Genomic DNA, 24883 nt, shown 5'->3' with positions numbered 1-24883 from the left:
AGCACTACTGTGTTTTACCCTGAAGCCACCGAGAATGAATAGGTCAAGACACAAGCAAACAAGTCCAGCCCACGAGCTTTGAGAGTACACAAAAGCCACTCTTGGTCTGTCCCTTCTGGCACAGGAGGAAATCTCTCAAAGGGGAGAAGAGGGCTGGTGCACATTTACATCTTTATTTGTTCATTTGCATGTTTTATTGACTAGTGAAAGCTGGCTCGCATGCGGTAACGCAGTCTGTGGTTTTGACTTCAGCCTCTGAAGACAGCTCCAAGTCCTGTGAATATCTAGGAAGGTTCTTGAAATGCAGCACGGGAGAAAACTGGCACGCAGCATGGGGCTCAACAGACGACAAGAAGTGCTTGGGGAAGAGAGATACCCCATGAAGGAAAGTGGAAGCTCACTGCTTTAGGTGAACTTGAGCCTCTCCCCTTGGACTACTGATGGAGTGACTCCTTTAATCTGAGCCATACTTACTGCGGATGAAAACAGGAACAATTATGGTGTAATTGCTGTTTTTACTTATGACTGAGAGAGTGTATTTTCCAGCCTGTGTTTCTCTTATTTGGGAAAAAGCCAAAGAAGTAACATATCTATAAAAGAGAAAATAAAGTTGTATTTATTATCTGGAAGGTAATAGGCAGCAGACACAATAAAAGCATCTGCTCCATTAGTTCTGTACTTTGTGTGCAAAAACTATTCAGAAATACTGGTGCTCATTATTTACACAGCACCCTTCGACCTGAAGTGTTTTCATGACGCACATAGGACCTTACAGCCACAGGTACCCAAGCACATGCCTAACGTTGAACATTGGGAAGGATGAGCTTCCTGAGCTTAGGACAGCTGTGGAGGTCCACAGGAAAACACTTTACCTACAATCCCATCCCACATGTCCTGTAATGGGAGGCAATAACCCAGCCTCGGGTTCCACCCCCGGTTTGGCTGTAAGAATTAAGAAGCTGGTGCTGGCACTGTTCCTGATCTGCTCTGTGACCATAACAAATCACAGACCTCTCCATGCCTCATTTGCTTTAACTATAAAATCAAAACCTTTTCCTTACATGAACAGTGCAAACCTCAAACTGATCAATGTCAGAAAGTTCCTAGAGACCTCCATGCATGATGCTATACAAACTAAAAGACTGAATTTATTTCTAATGATTCTGAGTTTAAGATTCTTAAGTACATATGCTGTGTCTACATCAACAATCAGCAGCATGCTGACTGGTGACAACATGTAAGAAAGATGAGAAGATTAAAAAAGTTAAGAAGGTTAAAAAAATGCATAACATGAAATTATTATTATACATAAGAAAAGTCACAGAAAATATTCCATTTGCATCCTGAAAGAAACGATCCCTCAAATGTTCTTTGATCCAGAACATCCCTTGACTTACCGGTTCTCCGAGTCCAATGAAGGTTTACAAGTTTGGCTCTCTTTAAAGAACCAAATGCATGAAATGATCTCTGAAATGTTCATTATCACTCTTAATTCAATATCTTCAAACACATTGACTTCCACGTTTTTAGTTGGTTCATAGATGTTCTCTGTTCCTTGAGAATTCAAATAGCACCCGAGATCTTCCAAAATATTAGAAATCTGCCGTGCGGGAGAACAGATTGTTATGTATTTAGTAGCAATTAGCTTTATTTGGTTTTTCATATTCAAATATTTTAAAAGGGTGTTCTTCTGGAAAAAGCTTTTATAAATTAATAGTGCCTCCTAATTGCCAAATGTGAATAGAAATTACACAACAGTAACACCTTCAACTTACTTTCATTTTCTTTTCTAGTGTCAAACATTCATAAATATGTTGAATTCTACTGCACAAGGGAACATGATAGGATTCCTGTTGCTTTAGTTCATTCTGTTCTCTAGACAGACATCACAGAACAACTTCAGCCAGAAACATGATAATTTCCCTTAGAGGTTATTCTTTGCTCTCATTTTTGCTTCCTTTCATGTAGAACCATAGGAAGACAGAGAAGAACTATAATAACATCTTTCTGTTTGAGACCTCAGTGCAAAGGCAGGGCTAGATAAATATATATTTTTTTCTTTAGCATTCCACTGCTTGTCGTCGCAGAATCTGGCTAGACTGCTCCTCAGCTCCTTGCGGGCTTTTCTGGGCAGAGAAGGTTTGGGCTGGTTGCCTTCACACCTTTCATTTCCTCGCCATTGTCTACATCCAAAGGAGAACTGCAGCCAGAAAGAAAATGTTCTACATGCATTCAGCAAACTGATGGTGGATTAATGAGTCTCTAAGTTTAGCTGCAGCAAAAGGTGGCGAGTAAATAGCTCCATCTGAAAAGTAGCTCTAAAATGTCTCCATTATTGTGTCAGGTGAAGTTTATCCAACGTATATGAGAAGACAGGGTTTGCTGCCTCCTCTGCCCCACACTGTGCTTGGCCAGGCACCCTGGGCAGTGAGTGGGAGGTGAAAATGGTGTGATTATGCTCATTCCTTGCTCCTTCTTTTTCCCTTTTCTTGATCTGAGAGGTATCTAGAGAAAACAGCCATATTCTGCCTCCTCAGATGCAAGGACAACACAGCTTTGGCTGGTGTACTAGATAGAAATGACATATTAGGAATTTGGTGGTTGGAAAGTGGGAAGGTACTTTACATGGTCAAGATCATGAAAGCTGACGAAATGTTGCATGAAGCACCACACCTGTAGTAGAAGGGATTTCACCTAAAATGACTGAAATATGATTACCAGACCAGAGAAAGCCAGAAGATCTTCACATATCTGGCTATGATGGGAGAGATTACACCAGGCTCTTACATTTAAAAGACCACTCCCAAGGTCTGGGGGACAGGTCTCAGTACCTTTAATTTGTTAGTCTGCTTCTCACCTATCTGAATTATTGATTTATTTGTCCAGGAATAAAAAAGATTTCACAAGCCTGTCTTGAAACAAGAATCCTCAGGAAATACTTTAATCGTAGTTCTCAGCTGCTTTATAACTTAGTAGCACACCATCTCTTATTGACCTCCTGCCATTTAGAAACTTGGAGGCAGAAAACTTGGAGGCAGGAAAGAAGAAAAAGATTTCATATTTGATTCCTTATCTAGCTTTGGGCTCTCAGGCAAGGTTTAGACCAGGTAAGGATTTATGGGCTTTGGTGGTGGGAGAGGGTTCAGCTTCCCCACCAGTCCTAGCAGCCAAGGCACACGTGTTAGTGTTCAGCTGTGGCTGTATGTGACCACTGCTTCATATCATGACCTTGCCAATCCCCACAGATCATTTGTCCCATGAGGGCATGTAGCTTTTTTAATTGATTTTTAGTAATATTCAGGAAAGCTGATGAGAGACAGCTTCAAGGCAGCACTTAACAACTTGGTTATAGAGAAAAATGGCACTTACCTATTTATAATTTAAAAGTATGAATTGTGATATGTATTTTCCTTTAACTCTCTGTAGCCTTTTATTCTTTTATTGACCTAACTCTCTTTATTTTGACTGTGACATCCCCACACACTAAAGGGTTAGGGTGCTGTAAGCTTCTGGGAAGGTATTTCTGGAATGGACAGGAATATTTTATAAGCAACTTGTTCTCCGTTAGATTACCTTAGAAGATACTGATGACTCTGGTGTTCTTGAACCTTCATCCTTCTGGCTGATATATACACATGTAATCTCAGATATATTTTGATTCATTGCAGAAGTGAAAGTTATTGCTGTCATAACAAGAACTGTAAAACAGAAATAGGAAACAAACGTAATCCTGTCTATCTTTCTGCCAGGAATAACCATTTTAATAAAAGTAAAAATAAAATACAGCAAAACTGTAGAAAGATTGCATCTTTTTTATTAAAAGGCAGATGAAATACACAGATATATCATGTATTTGCAAACTCTGCCTTTGTGTATCAAAACTTAGAGAACAAGCTATTCAGAAAACCTTTCAAAAGTGCTGATACATCACACTTTAGAAGTATGTCCCCAAATATTGTAGAATATTTTCTCCCTCCTGCCCATTGGGAAGCCCAGGTCAGAGACATTCCCCAAGCACTCCCTGTGCCTGCTCAGAGCAATGGTAAAATGAAGCCCTCCACCTGTTTTTAGAGCCCACACTCAGCTCACCTAAGGACCCAAGCTCTGGTCTTCCCTTTTTCCTTCTCTTCAGGACTGTACTTCATCTGTCAAACTCATTGGAGACCCTCCTGAGCCTTCCTTGTTTAGTTCTGCATCCCAGAAGCTTGTGAGGGAGGGACAGGGTAGACGCATCTTCCCTTGAGCCACGCTTGCCCCTCCAGAAAGCAAACAAGGCAAGAATTCACACTCTTCTGGGGAAAGTGGATGCAGAAATTGAAGGCAGGAGGACAAGGAAGGACCACATTTTTTTCCTGCCTTATCCCAATGGCTCTGTAGCAACTCAGGAGCCTGCAGAGCCCAGGCAGCTCCCAGCTGGAGCAGCATGGAAAAGTTTCTAGTGCCTCAACAGTATGATCTGTCTGGAATGCTTCATATGAGCCTTTCTGCAGGGTTTGCAGCTTGGAATCTCACTATTTAGCCTTAAAGGAGTGATAGAGTAATGACGGCCCCATCGCTGCACAGAAACAAATTAAAACAGAAGTAGGACTGCTCACAGCCGGCTGGGTGAAATGTGTCTGATTCCCACCAGTCCCTAAAGCCAGCCTTTAACAGTGCAAATAAGCAGTGAATCACAAAATAACATCTCTGCCGATGAACTGGGAAATTTAATGTCCTCGGGTCTTGGTTTTGTTTCGTTTTGTTTTATTCTCATTTTATTTTCTTTTGTTTGTTTGTTTGTTTGTTTCCTCAGCTCCTGAGATGGTTGGGCTTAGAGCAAGGTGCAGAGCTGAAAGGAGGATAAAGGTAAACAAATCAGAAAGCTCTTGAAGATACCTCCACCAAACATGCTGATTCCCCCCCATACACACACCTCTGCAAGCCAGGTTTCCAGCCCTCCCACTGGAGGATGATGGAAAGCAGCCTATGCCCAGGAGAAAACTGGACTCCCTGTCCCGTTAACTGCTAGAGCTTGTTGCTTCTACCCTCTGCCTTTATCCTGTGTGAATCCAGGAAGGTTTTTAGGCTGAGAAAGGATATTTTGGACTGAGACGATTCCAACTGCTGTATAGCGAGAAAAAAAAAAAAAAGAGTGATATGCTAGAAGTATTTATATGAGATGAGACGGGCGGCCTAAATTTGTGCAGGTCTTAGAGAAATATATTACTTTGACTTAATAGAAAATAAAAGCATGAACGAGTCTTCCAGCAGGAGCAGAATCAAGAAAAGAAATATTGGGAAAACGGCAATGCTCTGATTTTCCATCTTGATTTTCCAGCTGCTAGCTGGCCTGTGCAGAGAGTGGTGCTATGGGCTGCAAGGCAGTCATCCTCCCCAAAGTCCAAAGCAAGAGCTGCAGAGACTGAAAGCACTGGGTAAGGAGTATCAAATATGCAGTATGCACAATCATGCCGTGCATTGCCAAACTGTACTGAAACTGGAATGGAAAAAAATTGCTGCCCCGAACAATGTTTGTTTATGCCTGCTTTCTTCTTCATTATCTTTTTATAGGTTATACGAAAATAAATGCAGTAGGAGAAATCTTGCTCTCACCGAAGTCAGACAAACCTCTAGTTGTCATAAACTGAGTCAGGATTTCATCAAGATAGGCACATATATGGGGAAATGCCAGTACAAGTGACTGTCTCCTTGTACACAGCACTGGTGAGACTGGACTTGAATATTGTGTTCAGTTTTGGGCTCCTCACTACAAGAAGGACATTGAGTTGCTTCAGTGTGTGCAGAGAAGAGCAATGGAGCTGGTGAAGGGACTAGAAAGCAAGATATAAGAGGAGTGACTGAGGGAATTGGGGTTGTTTAGTCTGGAGAAGAGGTTTAGGTTGGGCGTCCAGAAGAATTTCTTCACAGAGGTGGCCAAGCCTTGGAATGGGCTTCCCAGGAGGTGGTGGGGTCCCTGGCCCTGGAGGTATTTAGGAGATGTGTGGATGTGGCACCCAGGGATGTGGTTTAGTGACGGGAATTGGTGGGTCAGGTTAATGGTTGGATTTGTTAATCCTGAAGGTGTTTTCCAACCTAGATGACTATGATTTTATAATTCTAAGTCAAAAAGCAGGCTCACATGTAATGTTGCTGAGAATAAAGGCTTGACTCTACTGGCCAGATATCAACCGAAGACGCTGTGTCCAGATGGTTGACCTAATAGAACTACTTCGGAGATTTATGCTCGGATGGGGGATGACTAAAGCAGCCTGCCAAAAACTGGGGAAGCCAGCCACAGTCTGACTCAACCTTCCCAAATTTTCTTCCTGACCAGGGAAGGCAGCAAGCCGAAGCCTTTCGTCTTAAGCAACTACCAGCTGCAGCAGAGATGTGTTCAGCTTTGGGCCCCTCAATACAAGAAGGACGTTGAGTTGCTCGAGTGTGTGCAGAGAAGAGCAATGAAGCTGCTGAAGGGACTAAAAAGCCAGGCAGAAGAGGAGCAAATGAGGGAATTGGGGGCTGCATGACCGCGAGGGGGAGCCCTCGAAGCAGCGCTACGAGAACCTAAAAATCCTCGACATCCGAAGAAGAAAAAGGAAATTTGCTCAAGCTGCCTCCTCAGGAGCATCGTTGCCAAGCCCAGCTGACGCCACTGGTGTCTGCAGAGTGCAGAGAGAAAGATTTTGTCCAAAAATTAATTTTCCACCTTAACTTTTCTCAGCTCCCCGTTTTCAGGTCCCAGAAGAAAACAGCTGCAATGAAGACAAAATTATTCTTCCCCATTCTTTTATACCTAGTCACTTCTCTCTCTGGCCATAATTTCCAAGAATTTTTCCTCTGCCTTGCTATGTCCTAACAGATTTTTGGTACTGATCTCAGCCAACTTCACCTTTGGGATAAAACTATGTCTTTCAATGCTACCACCTTTCTTCTTAGAGGAGGACAGGTAGCAGTTCTGTATATGGCTCATTGCAGCCAGCTTATAAATTATGCAGAAATTTTAACAAAGAATAATTCAGATGGCTGAAGATTTCAAATCAAATATCACACCGGTGATGTATTTTACACCTCTTTGTCAGAAAGCCAGAGAAAACCTTTTCTAACAGAACAGGTAGCTGGAGTCAGCAGAGCCAATCCCACTTTTTTACTGATTATTTACAGATATATTTGCTTTGGTGCCTTATGTAGTAAAAGTAATACAATGATGACATAAAGCAGGGTCATGTTTTTCACGACATTATTACACATCCAACTTTATTGACTACTGCCATTAACTTTATTGCAGACTGATATCCAAATCATGCTCTGTGATTTGTCTTTTCATCATTCATTTAAGCCAGAATGAATCACAATCTAGTTTGACATATATTTCTATCACGTTTCAGATTTTCTAATCACATACTTGCCCTCCTGAGTACGTGAAACCTGCTGTTCCTCTGGGAATAAGCTGCTTTTATTGTGGGATTGTGCACATTTATGAACAGCCTAACCCCTATAGCTGTTGCAGGCTTGTTTCATGATTCCTAGCTGGTACTAGCATCATGTAGCTTCTTAATTTATAGATTTGCTTTGAAATCACTTTTTTGAGTCCTCAGTCTGTGTCGGTAAATTGTGGTTTGTATCTGAAAATAGTTATCTCCTTAGCATGAAACAAATGCTGGAGACTGAATCTAGCACGACATCTGGCTCCCTTTTACCTCTCTGTCCTGCCTCTTCTGCTTTGTGGCTTGGGCAAGGAAGAACTGCAGGGTTGTATTCAAACCCTTATTTGCCTTTCATTTCACTAAGATAACTTTCCGTCTACCTTCCCTGTGAGCTGGAGATAAAGACCCTGCTCCAACAGCTGGCCTGTTATTTTTTTTTTGCTGTTACTCATTTTGCCTGCTTTGCATGGGACTAGCTGAGTGAATGCCAGCCCCTCCACCCTGAAGGACAGCCACAGGTCCCCGGGACCCGTTGAAATCCCTGCTGTCCTACCCACAGTCTGTGCCATTCTGCCACTTCTGATCCAGTTTACAAAGAATAACTGGGACTGCTGAGGATACCCCTTTTGGGGAAGTGGCTGGAAAGTGGCCAAAAGGGCAGCAAACCTCAGCTACCATGGCAACCTCACTTTCTGAGGAAGAGCCCATATTGTGGCTGGTTCTTTTTCTGCTTCTCACCCACACCCTTCATCCTCTCAAGGGAGCTTCTCCTTGGCCCCCACATCACCCAGATCTTTCAGCCTCACTAGGCACGGTGAACAACGATATTCGGGGTTGCATTAGGGGTGTTGCCAGCAGGTCAAGGTCCTTATCCTCTGCTCAGCCCTGAAGCAGAGGCCTCACCTGGAGTGCTGCGTCCAGTTCTGGGACCCCAGTACAAGAGACACGTGCACATACTGCAGCTGGGAGAGCTGGGGCTGCTCAGCCTGGAGAAGAGGAGGCTCAGGGGGATCTCATCCGTGTCCTTAAATCCCTGAAGGGAGGGTGCAGAGAGGACGGAGCCAGGCTCTGCTCAGCGGTGCCCAGTGCCAGGACAGGAGGCCATGGGCACAGCCGGGCACCCAGGAGGCTCCCTCTGAGCACCAGGCAGCACTTCTGTGCTGGGCGGGTGACGGAGCCCTGGCACAGGCTGCCCAGAGAGGCTGTGGGGTCTCCTCCTTGGGGATCTCCAAAAGCCGCCTGGACGCGGTCCTGGGCAGCCTGCTCTGGGTGTCCCTGCTTGGGCAGGGGTGGCACCAGGGGCCTCCAGGTGGCCCTGCCAACCTCAACCCTTCTGTGGCTCTGTGAATAAAGGGATAATTCTGCAGGTAAAGACGAACCAGATTAATGCCACCACAGAAGTCCTCCATTAATCAGAAAGTAGCATTGGGCTGTCCTTGCTCTTGAATATCCTCTACAGGATGTTTGTTCATGGGGATGGCACATATTTATGCCATTAAAAAGCGGGATAGACAGCCCTGAAGCAAAGCAAACAGACATATCTCATCTAATGGCACAAGTAAGTTTGCTTTGTTTAACTCTTTTTAACCTACTCTGTTTAAGCACTCCAGACTCATTACCTGACACACCACAGCACTTCTACTGACATTAATGGAATTATTAACCTCCTGCAAGCAAGAGCTGCTTTAGTTAAGTACCCAAAGGTAGAGGTATGAGATTCCCGGCACCTCATCAACAAGGAGAAAAGGATCTGCCCGAAAGAGAAGTGAAAACAAGACTACAAATAGTGAAATTACACTACTTGTCATCCTAGTATTGTAAAACTTCCCTTTTTGAATGAAAACAACAGCTTCCACAACTGACTACAGTATGATGTCCTTCTCTTCCTGGATAGGGGCGAGGGACAGAACAGAGACAGCTTAACGTGAGGATGGGAGAAGGAAGGACAGCAAGATAGAGAGTTAGAGAAAATGGCTCTGCTACAAAACCAGAAAAGATAAAAATGAATCAAAGGAATTTGATTTAAATGGTCATTGGTTTTCGGTACCGAATTTGGTAAAAATGAACAAAACAAACACCAGTTGGTGTTATTTATATCACCAACTGGTGATACGTTACTTACAAGGTTAGGGTTAAAAGACAATTGCAGTTCCCCAGTGGCTGTACAGATCTAAAATCTAACATACTGCTGGTAACAATAAGGTGCTTTTCAAACCAGCTCTTGCATCTCACCCACTGGAAACCCTATCTACACAATCAAGCCTAGACTACAGAAAAGGGTGTAAATACAGCTTACTTTTACAACAGTAATGGAGCTAAATATCCAGGCCACCAGCTAGCCTTTCTGTATGTTTACACTGCTCAGTTTTTCAGCAGTTTTAAAGGAAATATCCTAGAAAAATGAGGGAGCTGTTTCATCCTCTGAGTGGGAAATAAGCACACAACATTTATCCAGATGTCAGTCTAGTTTTGTTATGTTATTTCTCATGGAACACAGAAGGAAAAAAAGAAGAGGCTACTCTTCAGTCACACCAGCAAATTTTAGGGTATTGTCTGTGTTTCAAGGTTTACAGATTTCTTAAGGAAGCATTTGGCATCATACTTCTGTTCAGATTCATATAGCATCTTCTTAAATGTGTGTCTCTCAACAAGAATTGGGTTAATCCATATGGGAAATACGGTATTTCCCCTCTCCTCTCCCCCATTTGAGAAATGCTGTTCTTTGTTGGTTATGAACGGATTTTCTGGTCCCTACTTTCCTTTTAAAGTTCTACAAACATTGGGTTTAAACAATTCTTGTGCTTTTTGAGTGCTGCAATATAAAACTGAAATTGTTTTCTGTCTTCATCGGTCATCTGTTCCTGTTCTTCCACTTTTTTACTCTGTAAATGTTTTACTTTCCAATCTCATTTCCACTGATGTTTGCTGTATTTTTTCACCTGTGCCTTTTGCAATGAATGTCTCTATGAAAAATTTCAGAAAAGCTAACTCAGCTCGATGACCCCAAATAGCTTCTCAGTCTAACAGCACAGAAACCTACATGTGAGGGAGTTTATGCCATGAAGCTTTTGAAAGTTGCATTTTCAGAAGCTCAAGAACAAGAGGACAAGGGGGAGTTTGGATTCAGCTCTGTGCTGTATTATGCTGGGGCCCTGACGGGAAGGGCTGTAGAAGGGGATGCTGCAGAAGGACACGATGCCCACAGCTCTGCTTCATTGAGCACAGTCACAGCAGCACCCACCAATGTGCCACCGGGCAGTGACTAGCTACTGGATAGCTGCAAAGTCGGGTAAGCTGAGGAATTTTCTGGGGAAGAGAGGGAAAAAGCAAACGGGGCCAAACCTCAAAAGAAATAAAACACCAATAGTTTTAAGTTGCATTTTGTGGAAAATAACCCTGAGCAATCCCTTCACCTTCAGGAATCATCACTTCCGAAGAGATGCCTTAACCTCTGATCCATGAAATCCATGGTGAGAGATGACCATGAAAATATGTTCTGCTGGGCATGACTATGTTTCCCTGAGTAAACAGACCACGTACTGGCCTCATCCAGCATTCACAGCTGGCTTGCACTGAGGTTTCTGCAAGCTTCGTGAAAAAGATTGCAGTCAGGATCAAACTTGATTCCCCCTGGGGTGCTCATTGATTTCACCTTTCTGCCGGCGGCGGGGCTCGGTGCCCAGACATGCTTTGCAGTGCTCATCAGCTGGGGTGCTGGAAAGCAACGGGTGTATTGCTGGGAGATGGACACATCCTGCCAGCTGCTGGGTCCCAGCCTCTTCTGGCTCATCTCGTGTTTTTCTGGTTCTCTGCCATAGGGATGTAACAGACACCTGTGTGTCTTGTGAGGGGTTTTTCAACATATAAAACTCCCAGAGTTTTTGTGCAATCAGACCCAGCATAAGCTAATCCAGAGCTTGTTAGGGCCTGAGTTTGCAGCCCTTGCTCATATAAAATTTCCTCTCATTTGTCAGCCGCGCTGAGATCTTAGTCAGCAGCTCAGAGCTTCGTTTCTCTCAGGTGCCCTGGAACTGCAAAAGCAATCCCATGAACAGCTCTCAGCAGAAGTGGGCACAACACGAAAAAAAGGAGAGAGAGCAGTTAAAGGAAAGCTTGCTCCGATGAGAAAGGTCACCCAAAGCTTCTGTTTGTCACACAATTCTCCAACTTGAGAAACATGAAACTATATTACTGCCTCAGTTCCCAGTCCCCATCCACCCTCCCACCTCATTCACTACTGCCAGGCTAATTGTATGCTAGATCATGCTATCATTAGCCACAAGCTCTTGCTTAGGATGACCAGAAAACGTTAAGAAGGTGAGGAACTGAAGTAATGCTTTTAATGCACGTACCTGTATTTACATACATATTGTGTTGTATATATTGTTTTCTAAAATTATTGGGATTACATTCCTTGCTGCTGGGTATCATTTATTCCAGCAAATAACACTGACAAGATGCTTTTTCTTTCCTGCAGCTTTTGCAGTTCTGAGCCTATAATTTAAAGACAGACCTGGTGCCTTAATTCTGCATGTGCCAGTGAGATTTTTCTCTAGCAGTTACTACAGTTTGGCTTTCCTTTCTCTGCCTAAGTGTCGCAATTTCCGATGATTCGGGTTCATCATACAGATACAGGCTGTGAGTCTGCCCAATTTATTACTAGGTCTTACCTCGAGACAATACGTGAAGTTTTACATGGAACACACCCGTCTTTAAGAAATGACATATAATTCATTAAACGTTTAACAGTTTTCCATCAACATTGCTTTTAAAGAGTCATCTGCTAGAGAGATTCATGGAGTTGGCAATTCTCAGGATTTCTGCTGTCAGCTACATCTCAGAACTTTCAGCTCCCATCCAGCTTGCACGTCCTAAAGCATTTTTTTTTCATTTTTTTTTCCCCTGTATCTGCTGGCCTTATAAGAAGTATTACTGCCTCCCTACATACCTTCATTGACTAAGTAGTGTCTCAACCCAACGAGCAGCAGTCCTCCTGGAGGATAATCGCACCTCGCACCTCGGTGCTCCTCTGGCTCTTGCTCCCTCCTCAGAGCTGTCTCTCAGCCGTGCTGAGGTCTGTTCTTCACAGCCGCCTTCGGGCACTATCACATCCCAGATGCTAATCGCTTTTGTTTACCCTGTTATGCAGCCTGCAAGACTAGCAGAGCTCAGTCAAGACGAAAACACAAAAATCCGTCCTTGACAGGGTTTGCTTAGTAGTAGTATCAGCAATCATGCAAAGCAGGAGATCATGAAATACTCATTTTCATTTTTACTCCACCTTGCCTTCTATCTCGGGTAGACTTTCAACCATGAATGAATAATATCTAAACAATTGCTCTTTGAAGTAAATATTATTGTTCCCGTATATGGAGCTGAAAATGAACCCCAGATTGTAAAATGACTTTCCCAGGCATGCATCAGAACTGAGTTGATCAGAAAAACAACAAAAAAAAAACCACTCTCTTGTTGTTTGGGTCCTGGATTTTGAATCAGCAAGATCATTTCTGATAGGAGCAAGCCATTTATTTTAGAGCCAGAGAAAAGTAGTTGCAAGCGTTTGAGATGGAAGAAAACATTTCTTTTAACAGTTAAAATGTTGGCATGACTTCACTCTGACAAAACAGATAAACTTTCTAGATATTAATATTGTGCTTTCTTCTGCTTAGATTGCTCAACAACAACAAAACCTGGTAAGATACAGATGCACTGCTGAATTTCATTCTATCAACATATCTCATTCACAGAGTATTTACTTAGGAAAATGCAGATATATTGTTTAAGGTGATCACGTGAAGCTGGTATTAATGCATTTACATCAGGAAAAGTAAGAAAAAAAGAGTATTTTAGGTACTTTTTGCCTTGTGCATGAAATGTGTCAGGTGCACTAGAGCAACAGCCTGGCTGGGACACAAGGGTGACGGGACAGAGAAGGGGACACCCAGAAAAGAGAAGAAAAGCAGGATGGAAAATGAAAGATGCAGGAGAAAATGAACAGATAAGAAGCTAGAGGTGAAAGAAAGGAAAGATGTGAAGGGATGCATAGAGATAATGGGAAATGGAAGGAAAGGGTCCGAGGAGCAGGTTGAGGAGGCCTTACCTGGTAGCCAAAGTGGGGTCCCTGAGGGGTGGGCAGCGTGCGGGCACAGTGCCATGGCTGGCGATGCCCTGCCGTCCTCAGCCCGAGTGCGTGAAACGCGGCCGTGCAGGTGGCTGTCTTCAGGGCGCACGTCACTGCCCGCAACGAAACCACTTCTTCAAAAGCCCGGGCCCCAGACCTGAGCCTGAAGGAAACGGCTGAGTGTAGGCGAGCAGAGGGGCCTCTCTTGGGCTGAGGGATATTTCCAGCAGCGGGTGAGAAGCCAGCCCCGGCGGCAGAGGACCTGTTGTGTGCCTCTGCCAGGCAGGGGAAGCAGCTGCCCAGCTTGGGGACCAGGCCCGGTGGGGCAGCGCGGCTGCGGCGTGGGTCTGTGTTTAGCCCCAGAGGGAAGGGGGAACTAGCGCTGCCCGCAGGAAGGTGCAGACAGAGCTACAGCTGCTCTGAGGCCATTTCACAGACGACTTGTGGAGGGGATAAAAGTAAAGGCCTCCAGGTTCACCCACAGAGGCAACCCTCTGGGGACACAGACCTTGGTGGCCTTGCCCAGCGCGCAGCACTCCAGCATCTGCCTTCTCATTGCTTCTTGCTCGTGGTGTACAGAGGGTCCAACTAGCCCAACTAGCCCAGATTTACTATCCCCTGGTTTGTAGCAGGACCAGGTGCTTCAGAAGGGCAGGCAGATATTCCTGGCTGCTGCAGCCATGCATCGCGTACCCCTGACAGAAAGTGGATCCCTTTCTGTGGGCTAAGTTTGTGCATCGCCCCCAGCTTCATCCCTGCTATTCCCTCAATTGTTATATTTTTTTCTTGTTACGGACTAAGAACCCATTCTGAAATTCTACAAAACTAAACAATCCCTTGAAAAGAGCTTGCATGTAAGCAAATAAACTCAATGTCAGTAAGATGCTCTTAGCGACCTGCCAGAGATTATATCTTGAATGGATTTTTTTTGGTACTGATACTTAGTAAATAGCTTCTTTGGCATTAGGGAAAATTATATAAAAATGTAGATGAACCAGAGCTAGACAGGTATATTGTATGTAAAAGACATAGAAGACATCCTGAAGATAACTATAGGAGAAATGGAGGAAACGGCACTGAGGCCAGCATTGTTAGAGGAGGTGAGCACTTGGTCTCTCACAGGACTGCCTCAGAAATAGACTGAAGCAATAACATTGTACTCGGGTGCTGAAGACAAGTTTGAATTTGATGCAGTGCAAACGAAGGAGCTGAAGTGATTTGCAAACTAGGGAGGGACATATTTGCAAGGCCTCAGAAACAGGGAAAGGAAGCGTAGGATTCTATAGGCCTTAGAGAAATCATTGCAAATAGGGAAATACCATGCTGGGACCGAGCTTTCAGAGGTGTTACTATGTCTTTGGCTTGCAGGTGGCCTTTTTTTTGGACACAGCCGCAGCATAGACAAGGTTGGAAGACACTTCTAGAGATCATCTAGTCCAACCCCTGCCCAAAGCAGGGTCAGCTAGAACAAGTTGCCCCAGGCCACATCCAGTTGAGATTTAAACATCTCCAAGGAGGAAGTCTTCACAACTTCAGGCAATCTATTCCAATATTCAACCAACCAGCACAGCACAGAAGCATTTCCTTATGTTTAGAGGGAGCCTCCCGTGTTCCAGTTTGTGTTCATTGCCTCTTGTCCTGGCACTGGGCCTCACAGAAAAGCGTTTGTCTCCATCTTCACTACTCTCCCCCATCAGGTATTTATACACGTTGATAAAATCCCCCCGAGCCCTCTCTTCTCCAGGTTGTGATTCCGGCCCTTTCACCTCCTTCTCATCTGTCAGATACCTCAAATCTTCATGGGAAACCCCCATCTTCATGGCCCTTCACTGGACCCGCTCCAGAAAGCCCACATCTTTCCTGTATGTTCTTGTACATCCCTTTCAATGGCACACCTACACAGAGGTTTTGCCCTCAAGAAACCAGGGTGCAGACAGGTTGTGCTTCTGTTCTGAAACTACCAGACATCTGCCCCAGTCACTGACTTCTTGTGGGGTCAGGTGTCACAGCAATGACCTGTCTGAACACCTACATGTGTACCAAAACAGTGATTGCCTGCCCTTTGTTTTAAAATTTGCAAGTGAGCAAAGTGCTTTGTTTTCTCTTCCATCTGATGCGTCGCTGGAAGCTAGTGGGATTTCATTAAAGACATTTTGCCTTTTCATGGTTTCAACGAGTATAACCTGACATTAACTTTCTTGATCAGAACTTATTACAACCTGCATTTAATTAACAGAACCTGTCACTGGTGATGCGGCTGTTCTGGTACCAGAAGTCTTGATATACATGTCTTGTTTTCAGTTAAAAACCTTCTGCAAAAGATGTCAGTAGCTAGTAGAGTTCATATCTACTGAATGTAGCCAAAATAAATGTATAATATCCAGTATATAAATTTAGTCCTAAAGATACTGGCAGAGGAGGTTCAAAAATCTCATACATGTGTAAATGACCATTAAGTATTCTTTTGAGTCAGCAAGTTTCTATTTTTCCCCTCATGGGATGGTGGCTTCTGTTACCAAGGATTTTATCCAAGATATGTCACATTATGGTATGGCCTTCACTGCAACGGTTAGATAAAGCCAGCTCTGGTGGGAGTAGCCACATGGTAAAAAAAACTCCCTAGCTAAACCATATGAATTGGTTACCAGCACCGTGAAACTAGGCTAACGTTTTATTGCTTGTACTAATATGAACTCTAGCCCAAGGCTAGACCTCCCCCCATACATTATTAACTTAGGTGTTGGCATACATTATTAACGTAGGTGTTAGCAGGAGCACTTCAGGGTCAGCTCCTGACTTGCTACTTGATTTGAATTCAAAACTTCACTGAGTTGGCATGAATTTGTTTTTGCATGTGAATGGGAATCTGGCTAGCAGCAACATTTGGTTTCTTCCACGTACTGCTAGCAAAGGCAACTCCCTTGTCAAGGACCCGTAGGAACTGTCACAGCAGGTTGGCCCACTCATTACTCAGTCCAATATCCTGGCCGCCCTATTATTTAGTCTCAAACACTTCAAAGGGAGATTAAAAAAAATCTCATTTTGTGGAATAATCTCAAGAGTGGCAATTTCCCCTAGAATTCAGACACCACTTGGTTTATATCCTGAGCTATCAGGCTTCATTGCTCTTCCTTCAAAAAATAAATTAACAAATGTTAAATTCTTGTCTAATATTACGGTGGACTCTGATCATGCTTATATTTTCATAAAACTTGCTAACATTTTTTTTTCCCTATTTATATACTATGTTAGACTATAAAGGTTAAAGTCAGATTATGCAAAAACATATAAAAAATATATTTCCCTTGATCTGTTTCAATAACATTAAGGAAAGACAGTTTTTTTAAGTAGAGATAATATCTACTAACATACCAGCTGGTACTGCTGAAAAGAAAACAGTGCTTTTCCCAACTACCTGGCGGTTTAACAAGCTTCCTACCTACAAAACTTGTCTCGCCTATGCTGTAAAAAAAAAAAAAAAAAAAAAAAGAAAAAGAGCTAGTATAACACCATCACTCGAAAGGTATTGTTATTCATTTGTATTATTTGATGCTTAGCATGCACTTCAGGATCTGTTTCCACATGATTTACTGAACATGTCAATTTTGGGTCAACACAAAGAGAAACTGTCACTCTCAATAGCAGACGCAGCTTTCTCAACACTGAATCTAATGTTAGGGGAGAGCTATTTGGCACTTGCAACCTGCTTTGGCTGGGGAAAAGATCTCTTGGCAAGGCTTTCCTTCTCAAAGATTCCTCCTCCTCCCCCCCCCCCCCCCCCCTTTCTTTTTTTAATCTCATGTTTTGTTCTCTCACAACAGCTCTGTCACTTGGTTATGTCTATATGCGTGCATACAAGAGTATTTCCCCCTTTCTGGGTCAAAAAGCACACCACATTTATGACTTGACTACAAACTGGGACGAGACCCAGGGGCATCTGTCTGTTCCTCCTTTTCTTTCTCCCTGGATCTTGTGAAAGGTAAATCTGTGTGTGTGCCCAAGAGAGGAGCTGCAGTGTTCCCTGTAGAGGTGCCAGCTTCAATAAACAGGGGACTTGTTTTGCCAAAAAAAAATGGTAACATCATCAGTCACTATTCTGCAGGAATGCCCAGTAAATCTCTGTGGACTGCACATGGCAGTGGAGCAGGTTCAAAGACACCGAATGGCTGATGGGACTCCCGTGGCATTCTGGCTGGCCAGCAGGAATAGGCAATGGAAATAAAATTCTGGAGGAGAACACATAGTTACAGTTAATGAGAAAGTGTCAGGGTCCCACGTGGACACTCAATAGTTGCAGGTCAGCCTTCAGGTCAAGGCCTTACCAGAAACGAAGAGACAGGAGAGGTGAGAGCTTGCCAGGGCCAGAAAAAGAGGCTCACGCCATCTGCAGCCTCTTCCCGTTATTGGCTCTGCTCTGCTGGCCAAGAAAAGACAAAGGACACTTCCAAGCTGATTTCATGTTTGGTAGGAATTTGATGCTCACTTCCACCGACGTGGGGGGAGGAGAACCCAGACACCCATTGCTCTGTACCACGTATCTCATTGCTACCTGTGCACCCTCGCTGGCAGAATCATGTGCCACTGCCCAGTCCACTGTTTTAACTCTTCCTGCATCCACGGTGAATGTTTCCAGCCTCAACCACAGCTTGCAGACAGAAAAATGTGGGTCGTGTATACACAAGCCCATTTGTTCCTAACCTTACCGTGTATATGCAGTATTAGACATATGCATGGATCAGCAAAAGAGCTGTGGGAAAAGCAGATTCACAAGGTTGAAAACACAGGTTAGAATACACTTCAGTGATGGGAGCGGCTACACAATTGAAGTCTTTGCTTGGAAGAATTTATTTCGTGCTCAACCAGTTTACCCAGAAAAGGTATTTCCCTATGTGTATCATGAAATCTCTTGTAAGATAACTTGATACCATTAAATCCACAGTACTAAAGCTCTGGATAAAAGATCCACGGGTCTTGGGAAAGCTCTGGGTGAAAGCTGATATTTTTCTTCTCCCTATATTAACATCTTTCAAGCACCCCTTCCAGCCTCCTCATGTGCATCTATAACTTGGCCCCTCAGTCTGATCTTTCTGGAGGGAAGGGGCTTTTTTCAGGGGACATCATTCTTGGAATGAGGTGTGATAAAGAGACTGCTGAGAATAGGACTTCAGCTGCAGGTGATATTGGGTTCCTCTCGCTCCCCACACCTGGCGTTACCTCAGCATATCACTTTCTGCTTCCCATTCCCCTCTACGAAACCCCTAACCCACAAAAGCCTCAACTGCCTGAGAACTCTACCCTTCTCTAGTACCTTCCCAGGGAATGGATGATCAGGATAAAGGGAGAGAAAGCAATGCACTAATGCACTTTCAGCCCTGCCTTTCGCCACGGCAAGAGCTGAGGGACGTGTCACCCATAGCTGCAATGCCCCCCTGTGCAACCAAGTCCTTGGCTTCACCCCTCAGAGGAATAACGCTAATGACAGTGGTCTGAGTGATACACAGCTAAGCACTGCTGTGAGCACTCAGCAAAAGCTGCTGGGACTGCCTCTGATTTGTGTACTAAAGCAAACTGCTTTTGGTTATCTACGACGGTGTATGTTCTGACTGAAACATTTCTCATGGTTGAAGCCTTTAGGAGGGCTCTCTTCACTGTGGAACCCGCTGTGGTTTGTATCGGAGCTCCTTCTGAGACATTGTAATAGATAATCTAACAGGGCCTTCCCTCCCTGTTGCTACTTTTCTAAACTTATAGGAACATTGTATCTGTAGCACCTTTGCCATATACAGTTGAAGGAAGCAAAAGGCTGAAAATTTTTAGGGAACAACAGAAATATAAGGCCCTTCATATTGTTTTCTTGGGATGCCAGGCTAGCATTGGAGGTTAACTCTTGTCACCTCGCTCTGCTCCAGTTTTCTGTCAAATCTTCTTTCTACAAAGCAGCAGCTTTTTTTTCTCAGCTGGCTTGTAAGCTTGGAGAAGGTGCCCTCCTGACTGCAAGAACTTGAGATTTCAGCTTAAGGCACCACTACTTCTCGAAGACTTCATCTGAGGAAGAAAGGTTTCAGCATGACATTTAAAAGCTCACTTATTATTCTTTTATTTATTTTTTTCACACAAACTCTCAAACCACTTTGGAGGCAGACTGTTTTTTATTTTAAGAGAGGATACAACAAAAGACAAAAAAGCGATCTTAGTTCCACACCAAGCACTTTTCTTACCAAACTACTGTCAAGCGCGCGTTAAAATATGCTTCCCCCACTATATATATACCACTTCGGTGATTGCACCGCGAGCGATGCCAGCACTCTGAGGAACATTTCAGAGAACCTGGAGCCGCTGTGGCGATGAGTCACGGAGGACTCCCACAGCAAACCCTCCTCGCTCACGGGGAAACACTTGGAGCACCCCGTCGGAGGTGGCGAGCCCTCCTGTGCCCGAGGAGGGTCCCTCAGACGCGCGGGGCAGCCAGGGATGGGAGTTCGGTGCCGTTTTGAGGGGGAACAGCCGCGTTTCTCGCTCAAGGCGAGCAACGAACGCGTTGTGGTGGGGGAGCCGGCCCCGCACCCTCACAGCCCGCCCGGCGGGGTGTCCCGGCGGGGTGTCCCCGCGGCGGCCGCTCCCCGCCGGTTCCCCCCCGGTTCCCCCTCACGCCCCCTGCCCCGGCCCGGCTCGGCACGGCCCGGCGCTACCCGGCATGCCCCGCGCCGGCGCAGGCGCGCCCGGGCGGCCGCTGAGGAAGAGGAAAATGGCATAAACAACCCCGGGAGCGCCGAGGAGCCGCCGCCGCCGCCGCCCCCGGCCGCGCTGAGAGGAGCGGAGGCTCCCCCCCGCCCCCTCACCCTCCTCCTCCCCCCCCCCTCCTCCTTCTCCCTCCCTCCCTCGGAGCCGCAGCCCGGGGTGACGGCGGTCCCCGCGCCCCTTCCCGCTCCCCGCCCCGTCCCTCCCTCCCTCCTTCCCCATGGTGCCGACCCCGGCGGCGGGGCGGGTGCCATGAACAGCAGCGGCCTGCCCTGCTCCTCGCCCTCGCCGGTGGTGGGGCCGGTGGCGGCCGGCGGGGCGGGGACCGGCGGCGTTAGCAGCAGCGCCAGCAGCGGGGCCGTGAAGCTCAAGTTCTGCCGCTACTACGCCAAGGACAAGACCTGCTTCTACGGCGAGGAGTGCCAGTTCCTGCATGAGGAGCCCGGCGCCGCCGCCGCTCCCCTCGGCGGGCTCCCCCTCGGCATCCCCCCGGCGGCCACCGCCGGGCCCGGTTACTCGCCTCACGGGGCCAGCCCGGGCCCGGCGGCGGCGGCGGTGGGGCCTAAGAAAGCCGAGCTGGGGGCGGGAGGCGGCGGCGGCGGAGGAGGAGGAGGAGGAGGAGGAAGCGGCGGCGGGGGGCTGGACGGCCCGCGGCTGGCGAGTGAGTGGGGCCGGGGGTGGCCCCGGGGCTGTGGGGAGTGGGTGGGAGATGGGGGGCGCCCCGGTCCTGCCGGGGAAGCGGCTCCCGAGCGTGCTGTGGTGCTACCGGAAACAAATAACAGCCATGGTGGCGGCGGGGCCTCTCCCTGCCCTCCCCCGGGCCTCCCCGGCCGCCTGTCTGCATCCCCGGGGGCGTTTTTTGGGGGTTCCCCCAGCCCCCCCCCTCCTCCCCCCCCACCCGGATGCGGTGCCTCCATCTTAGCCCCGTCGGCCAGGGGCAGACCGACGGGGAGAGGGGACGGGTGTGGGGAGAAAGGGCAGGAGCCCCCCTTGCAAACGGGATGCTGGAGAGGGGATGCCCTCCTGTCCCCCTCCTGGGGGGCTCCTGGGCATTGGCTGCCCCTGGTGCTAGGTTTGGGGTGCCTTTGGGGAGCCCCCCCCAGCTGGGGAACCGCTCTTGTGAGGGTGGTAGCGCAGGGGCAGCTGCTGCCTGGTGTGCTCCTCCAGGCGACCGGAGTTGGGTCTCAGCTGTTGGAAGTTTTGAGCCTTCTTCCCCTTGAAATATTGTTACATCGCAGGCGCGTGTCACTTTGTAAATCCTAAAGCTGTAACAATTTAGATGTGTGCAAGCCATCCGCTGCTGCAAGGAGAAATTGCTTGTACATTGTTTCTGACTTTTTCCTGCCTTCATTCCCTGCTTGCTCTCACCTGGTAGGGGTTCAGGGTTCCTGTGTGCATTGCAGGGCAGTTGCTGGTCAGTTTCGTGGTGGCTGAATAGATGCTGATTGTAGCAAGCTGGTTTTAAGAACAGTTCGGTTTGTAGTGAAAGCAGCAGCAGCACTTGAAACAACAAAGTCCAGCAAGCTATTAAAGCTTCTTCAGAAATGTCATGCTCTAAATGAATACATTAAGCTTGGTTGCATTATTGATTTCTGTCATAAACCTGGTATTTGTTTACATTAAGTGACTCAACAGCTAAATGGCCACAACCGTGCTTTTGCTGAAATTAAGATGCAACCATGTTGAACATCCTGTGTATAGCTCTCAGCGCTCGATACGTTTCAGGTACTTGTAACTGCTTTTTCACCAGGTGTAGTGAGCTCGTGCCATTGAGCGATATTGTCCGTGTAGTTGGTAGCTGGACAGTACCTTGTATTAGTACAACACTGTCATGTCTACTCTTCCAGGAGAACCCTAAAACATAGAATTGCTTAATGCTTTCTGTTAAAAGATACGATTTTTGATTGTTTTATCAAACTTCTGTTGTTCAAAGTGAAGTCTATGCTGCTTTTTTTTTTTTACGGGTAGATGGGAAACACTCAGCAGCTATCATTTGATCTCTGCTTGTTTTTTTTTTTTTGAACAGAATTAGGCTTGAGATGTGTAGGTGAATAAAAATGTAAAAGTAAATAGTTAAAATCTGCTAAGCTAGTGTATCCAGGCTTGTGGAGAGGGTTTATAAGCTGACCTGGGGATAAAAGCTTCTATATGAGGGATTTTCTTCATTTGTTCTCATAAGAAAGAACTCTAAAAGTTGCTCAAGTCCTAAACCTAAGAAAAAAACTCAGAGTTTGTGTGCTCAACAGTTGATATTGCTGAGCAGTTAAACTATTTGGAAACCACGTGTTTGAGTATGTATCAGCCCGTCAGAGGTTTAAAACTGCATGGAGCTCTCAGCAGTTGCCCCTGTTGTGAGGGCACCAAGAATGGGCAAACTCCCTGCAGAGTTATCAGTGATTCCCTGCAGGGAAAGGCACCTCGCTTGAAGTTACAGGAGGCAAAGGCTTGGACTAGTAGGGGGGAGGGTCTTATATCAAGGAGTCTACCTGGGAAAAAAGAGTAAGGAAAGGAAGGAGAGACAAATTCTAAATGAAGAGCCTTAGAGTGGGCCCAGTCTTGCTTCTAAGCTTCCTTGCGTCAGTATGCATTTGTGAAAGAAATAAGGAAGATACTTGCTCAAAATCTGGAGCTGACCAGTATAGCTACTGACAAGTTCATCTCTGAAATTCTCATTTTGCTGGTGGCCCACGGTGTTACTATTACAATTTCCAAGTGGATGCAATGAAAGCTGTATTTTTGCGGATGTAGAAAGCTATATATCAACTTCTATTAAACAGTAAAGTTCTGGGTTAAAGAATGTGGAATTAGGAAGTGCCAAAAGGTATCCTTCCTGTGCAGTCTCACTGCCCGTCTTCCCTAATGCAGAAGTATCAGGGTGGCCTCCAGTTAGGCACCTGCGTGTACTGCCTTCTCTCCCTTCTTCCTCACCGGACCCCAGCATCATTCAGTGCATGGAGCAGATAATGCTCATTGAGTAATTAACTGTGCAGTCCTATTTATTGTTAAAAGTGGGTCAGCGCCTCATTCTAACATGCGTGTTACTCTAATCCTGCTTTGAGTACAGGATTATTAATTTGCTTATAGGTTTTTCTGTAGTAATCGCAAAGACTCCCCAAATACTGACTTGTTTTCAGAACACAGGTGATGGGAACATTGATTGATAAGGAGAAGTACAGCAAAAATGCAAGAAATATTCCAGGGCAGAAGTGTTCCAGTACAAGGGTATCAAGTGAAACAAGCAGGTGACATGTCCAGAGCTAACCAACAGAGATTTCTTCACATGGCGTGTGGTTAAACTGTTCTGTGCCAGAGATGGTTTAGATACTAACATCTGACAGGGGTTCAAAAAGTCATCAGATATTATTGGAAAAAAACTCTTCCTTAGACTATTAAATGTGAAAAAAAAATCATTTCTGAGTCAAACTCATTTTCTACCATGTATAGTTGAGAGCCTTCAGGGAACCTCTGCGTCATCCTCACCTCGAGTTTATGCTTTTGTCTACATGCCCACCATTGTCCAGCCTCAGAGGTGATGCAGAAGGCTAAATGTGTCTTTGGCCTGACTGCTGTGGCTTTTTATGTTCTCAGGGAATGAGACTGACCATGCTGATGAACTCCATCCACTTTCAGAAGGTAGCACCCCTGCCCCTAAAGCACTTTGTATTTGAAGCACATGTGCTCAAAGCACTGTTCCTGCTCTTTTGGTGCTGTGAGTGCTCGGCCTCCTGGGTGCAAGGTGTCCAGCTGCCTGTCTGCAAAATAAGAAGCACAGCTGCTAACTGCCTGACCAAAGTTTGATTTTAAAAAGAAGTCCTTTTCACATAGGACCTCTAACCAAAAAAGGAAGGAGAAAATATCAGAAAAAGTTTCCTCGAGATTTGTTAGTGGCCAAAACCTACGCACAGTGGTCTTCTGATAGCCACAAGTCCTGAGTGTCAGCCCAGGTACCGGGCAGAGTAGCAGTGGTATCTAACCTGAGAGGACTGTAGGAGTGGACAAGGGGGAAATTACCATTCCTTGGCATTTAGGGGGAAGGATATGACGGACAGGGTTTTAAGGAGCAGCTCAGGAAAGGATAGGTAAGAGGCATGAGAAATTTCTCCTCCTGTGTCTGCTCTCTGTTCCGTTTGAAGCTTTACACCTTGTGTAACGAGCAGGTTGCCAGCCTGTGTTACTGCCTGCCGATGGCTGGTTCCCAGAGCACTTGGTGCCATGCGAGGGAGGGTCTAAAGAAAATTGTCGCTGTTACTAAAATCTATCATGTCTGTACACAAGCTGGACAAGTTAAAGCTGTACAGACAACTGCAGTTGTGAAATTACTCTAAAGTGAATAAATACAAATGTAATACTCTTCTGCACACGGGCCTCACAAAAGCTGTATTGCACTGATAGAAGCGTTCGCTGCTTGCTGCAGTGCTTTCTGTGCTGTGAAGCACACGATACACGGCAGTAACCGTGAGTGCTGACTCTTTAGCCTGGTGCCTGACTTGTCTGAGCACAGCCCCGGAGGAGGGCCGATGGGCTGAGTGCTGCAGGCGTGCTCAGCTCTGCCGCAGCGGGCTCCGGTGCTGCTGTCCACTGAGGAGCACGCAGGAGCTGGCCACGAGCACAGTGCTGCCGC

The 24883-nt window shown here is 45.9% G+C and overlaps 2 protein-coding genes across 12 annotated transcripts in view; one reads left to right on the top strand and one right to left on the bottom strand.

Moving 5' to 3' along the window:
- Positions 1-14516, bottom strand: part of FLT3 (fms related receptor tyrosine kinase 3) — a 40628-nt gene extending 26112 nt beyond the window's left edge. For all 3 annotated transcript variants that reach the window (XM_080575874.1, XM_080575872.1, XM_080575873.1), the window contains exons 1-4: positions 13504-14516; positions 3574-3698; positions 1398-1600; positions 475-590 (exon numbers count right to left, since the gene is read on the bottom strand). In XM_080575874.1, coding sequence (XP_080432000.1) covers positions 475-590; positions 1398-1600; positions 3574-3698; positions 13504-13558 — 499 coding nt within the window. In that variant the 5' untranslated portion in view covers positions 13559-14516. The remainder of the gene's footprint in view (positions 1-474; positions 591-1397; positions 1601-3573; positions 3699-13503) is intronic.
- A 4461-nt stretch (positions 14517-18977) lies between these two features.
- PAN3 (poly(A) specific ribonuclease subunit PAN3) overlaps positions 18978-24883 on the top strand; it is an 81515-nt gene continuing 75609 nt past the window's right edge. The window contains exon 1 of one of the 9 annotated variants that reach the window (XM_080560914.1): positions 18978-20923. In XM_080560914.1, the coding sequence (XP_080417040.1) occupies positions 19996-20923 (928 nt within the window). In that variant the 5' untranslated portion in view covers positions 18978-19995. The remainder of the gene's footprint in view (positions 20924-24883) is intronic. The other 8 variants (XR_013940701.1, XM_080560912.1, XM_080560913.1 and 5 more) reach the window with 8 other exon arrangements.

The sequence above is a fragment of the Anser brachyrhynchus genome, assembly GCF_964034855.1.
Source record: "Anser brachyrhynchus genome assembly, chromosome: 1".
In the NCBI taxonomy this organism is placed as follows: Eukaryota; Metazoa; Chordata; class Aves; order Anseriformes; family Anatidae; genus Anser; species Anser brachyrhynchus.
This window is presented reverse-complemented; position numbering and strand designations above follow the sequence as displayed.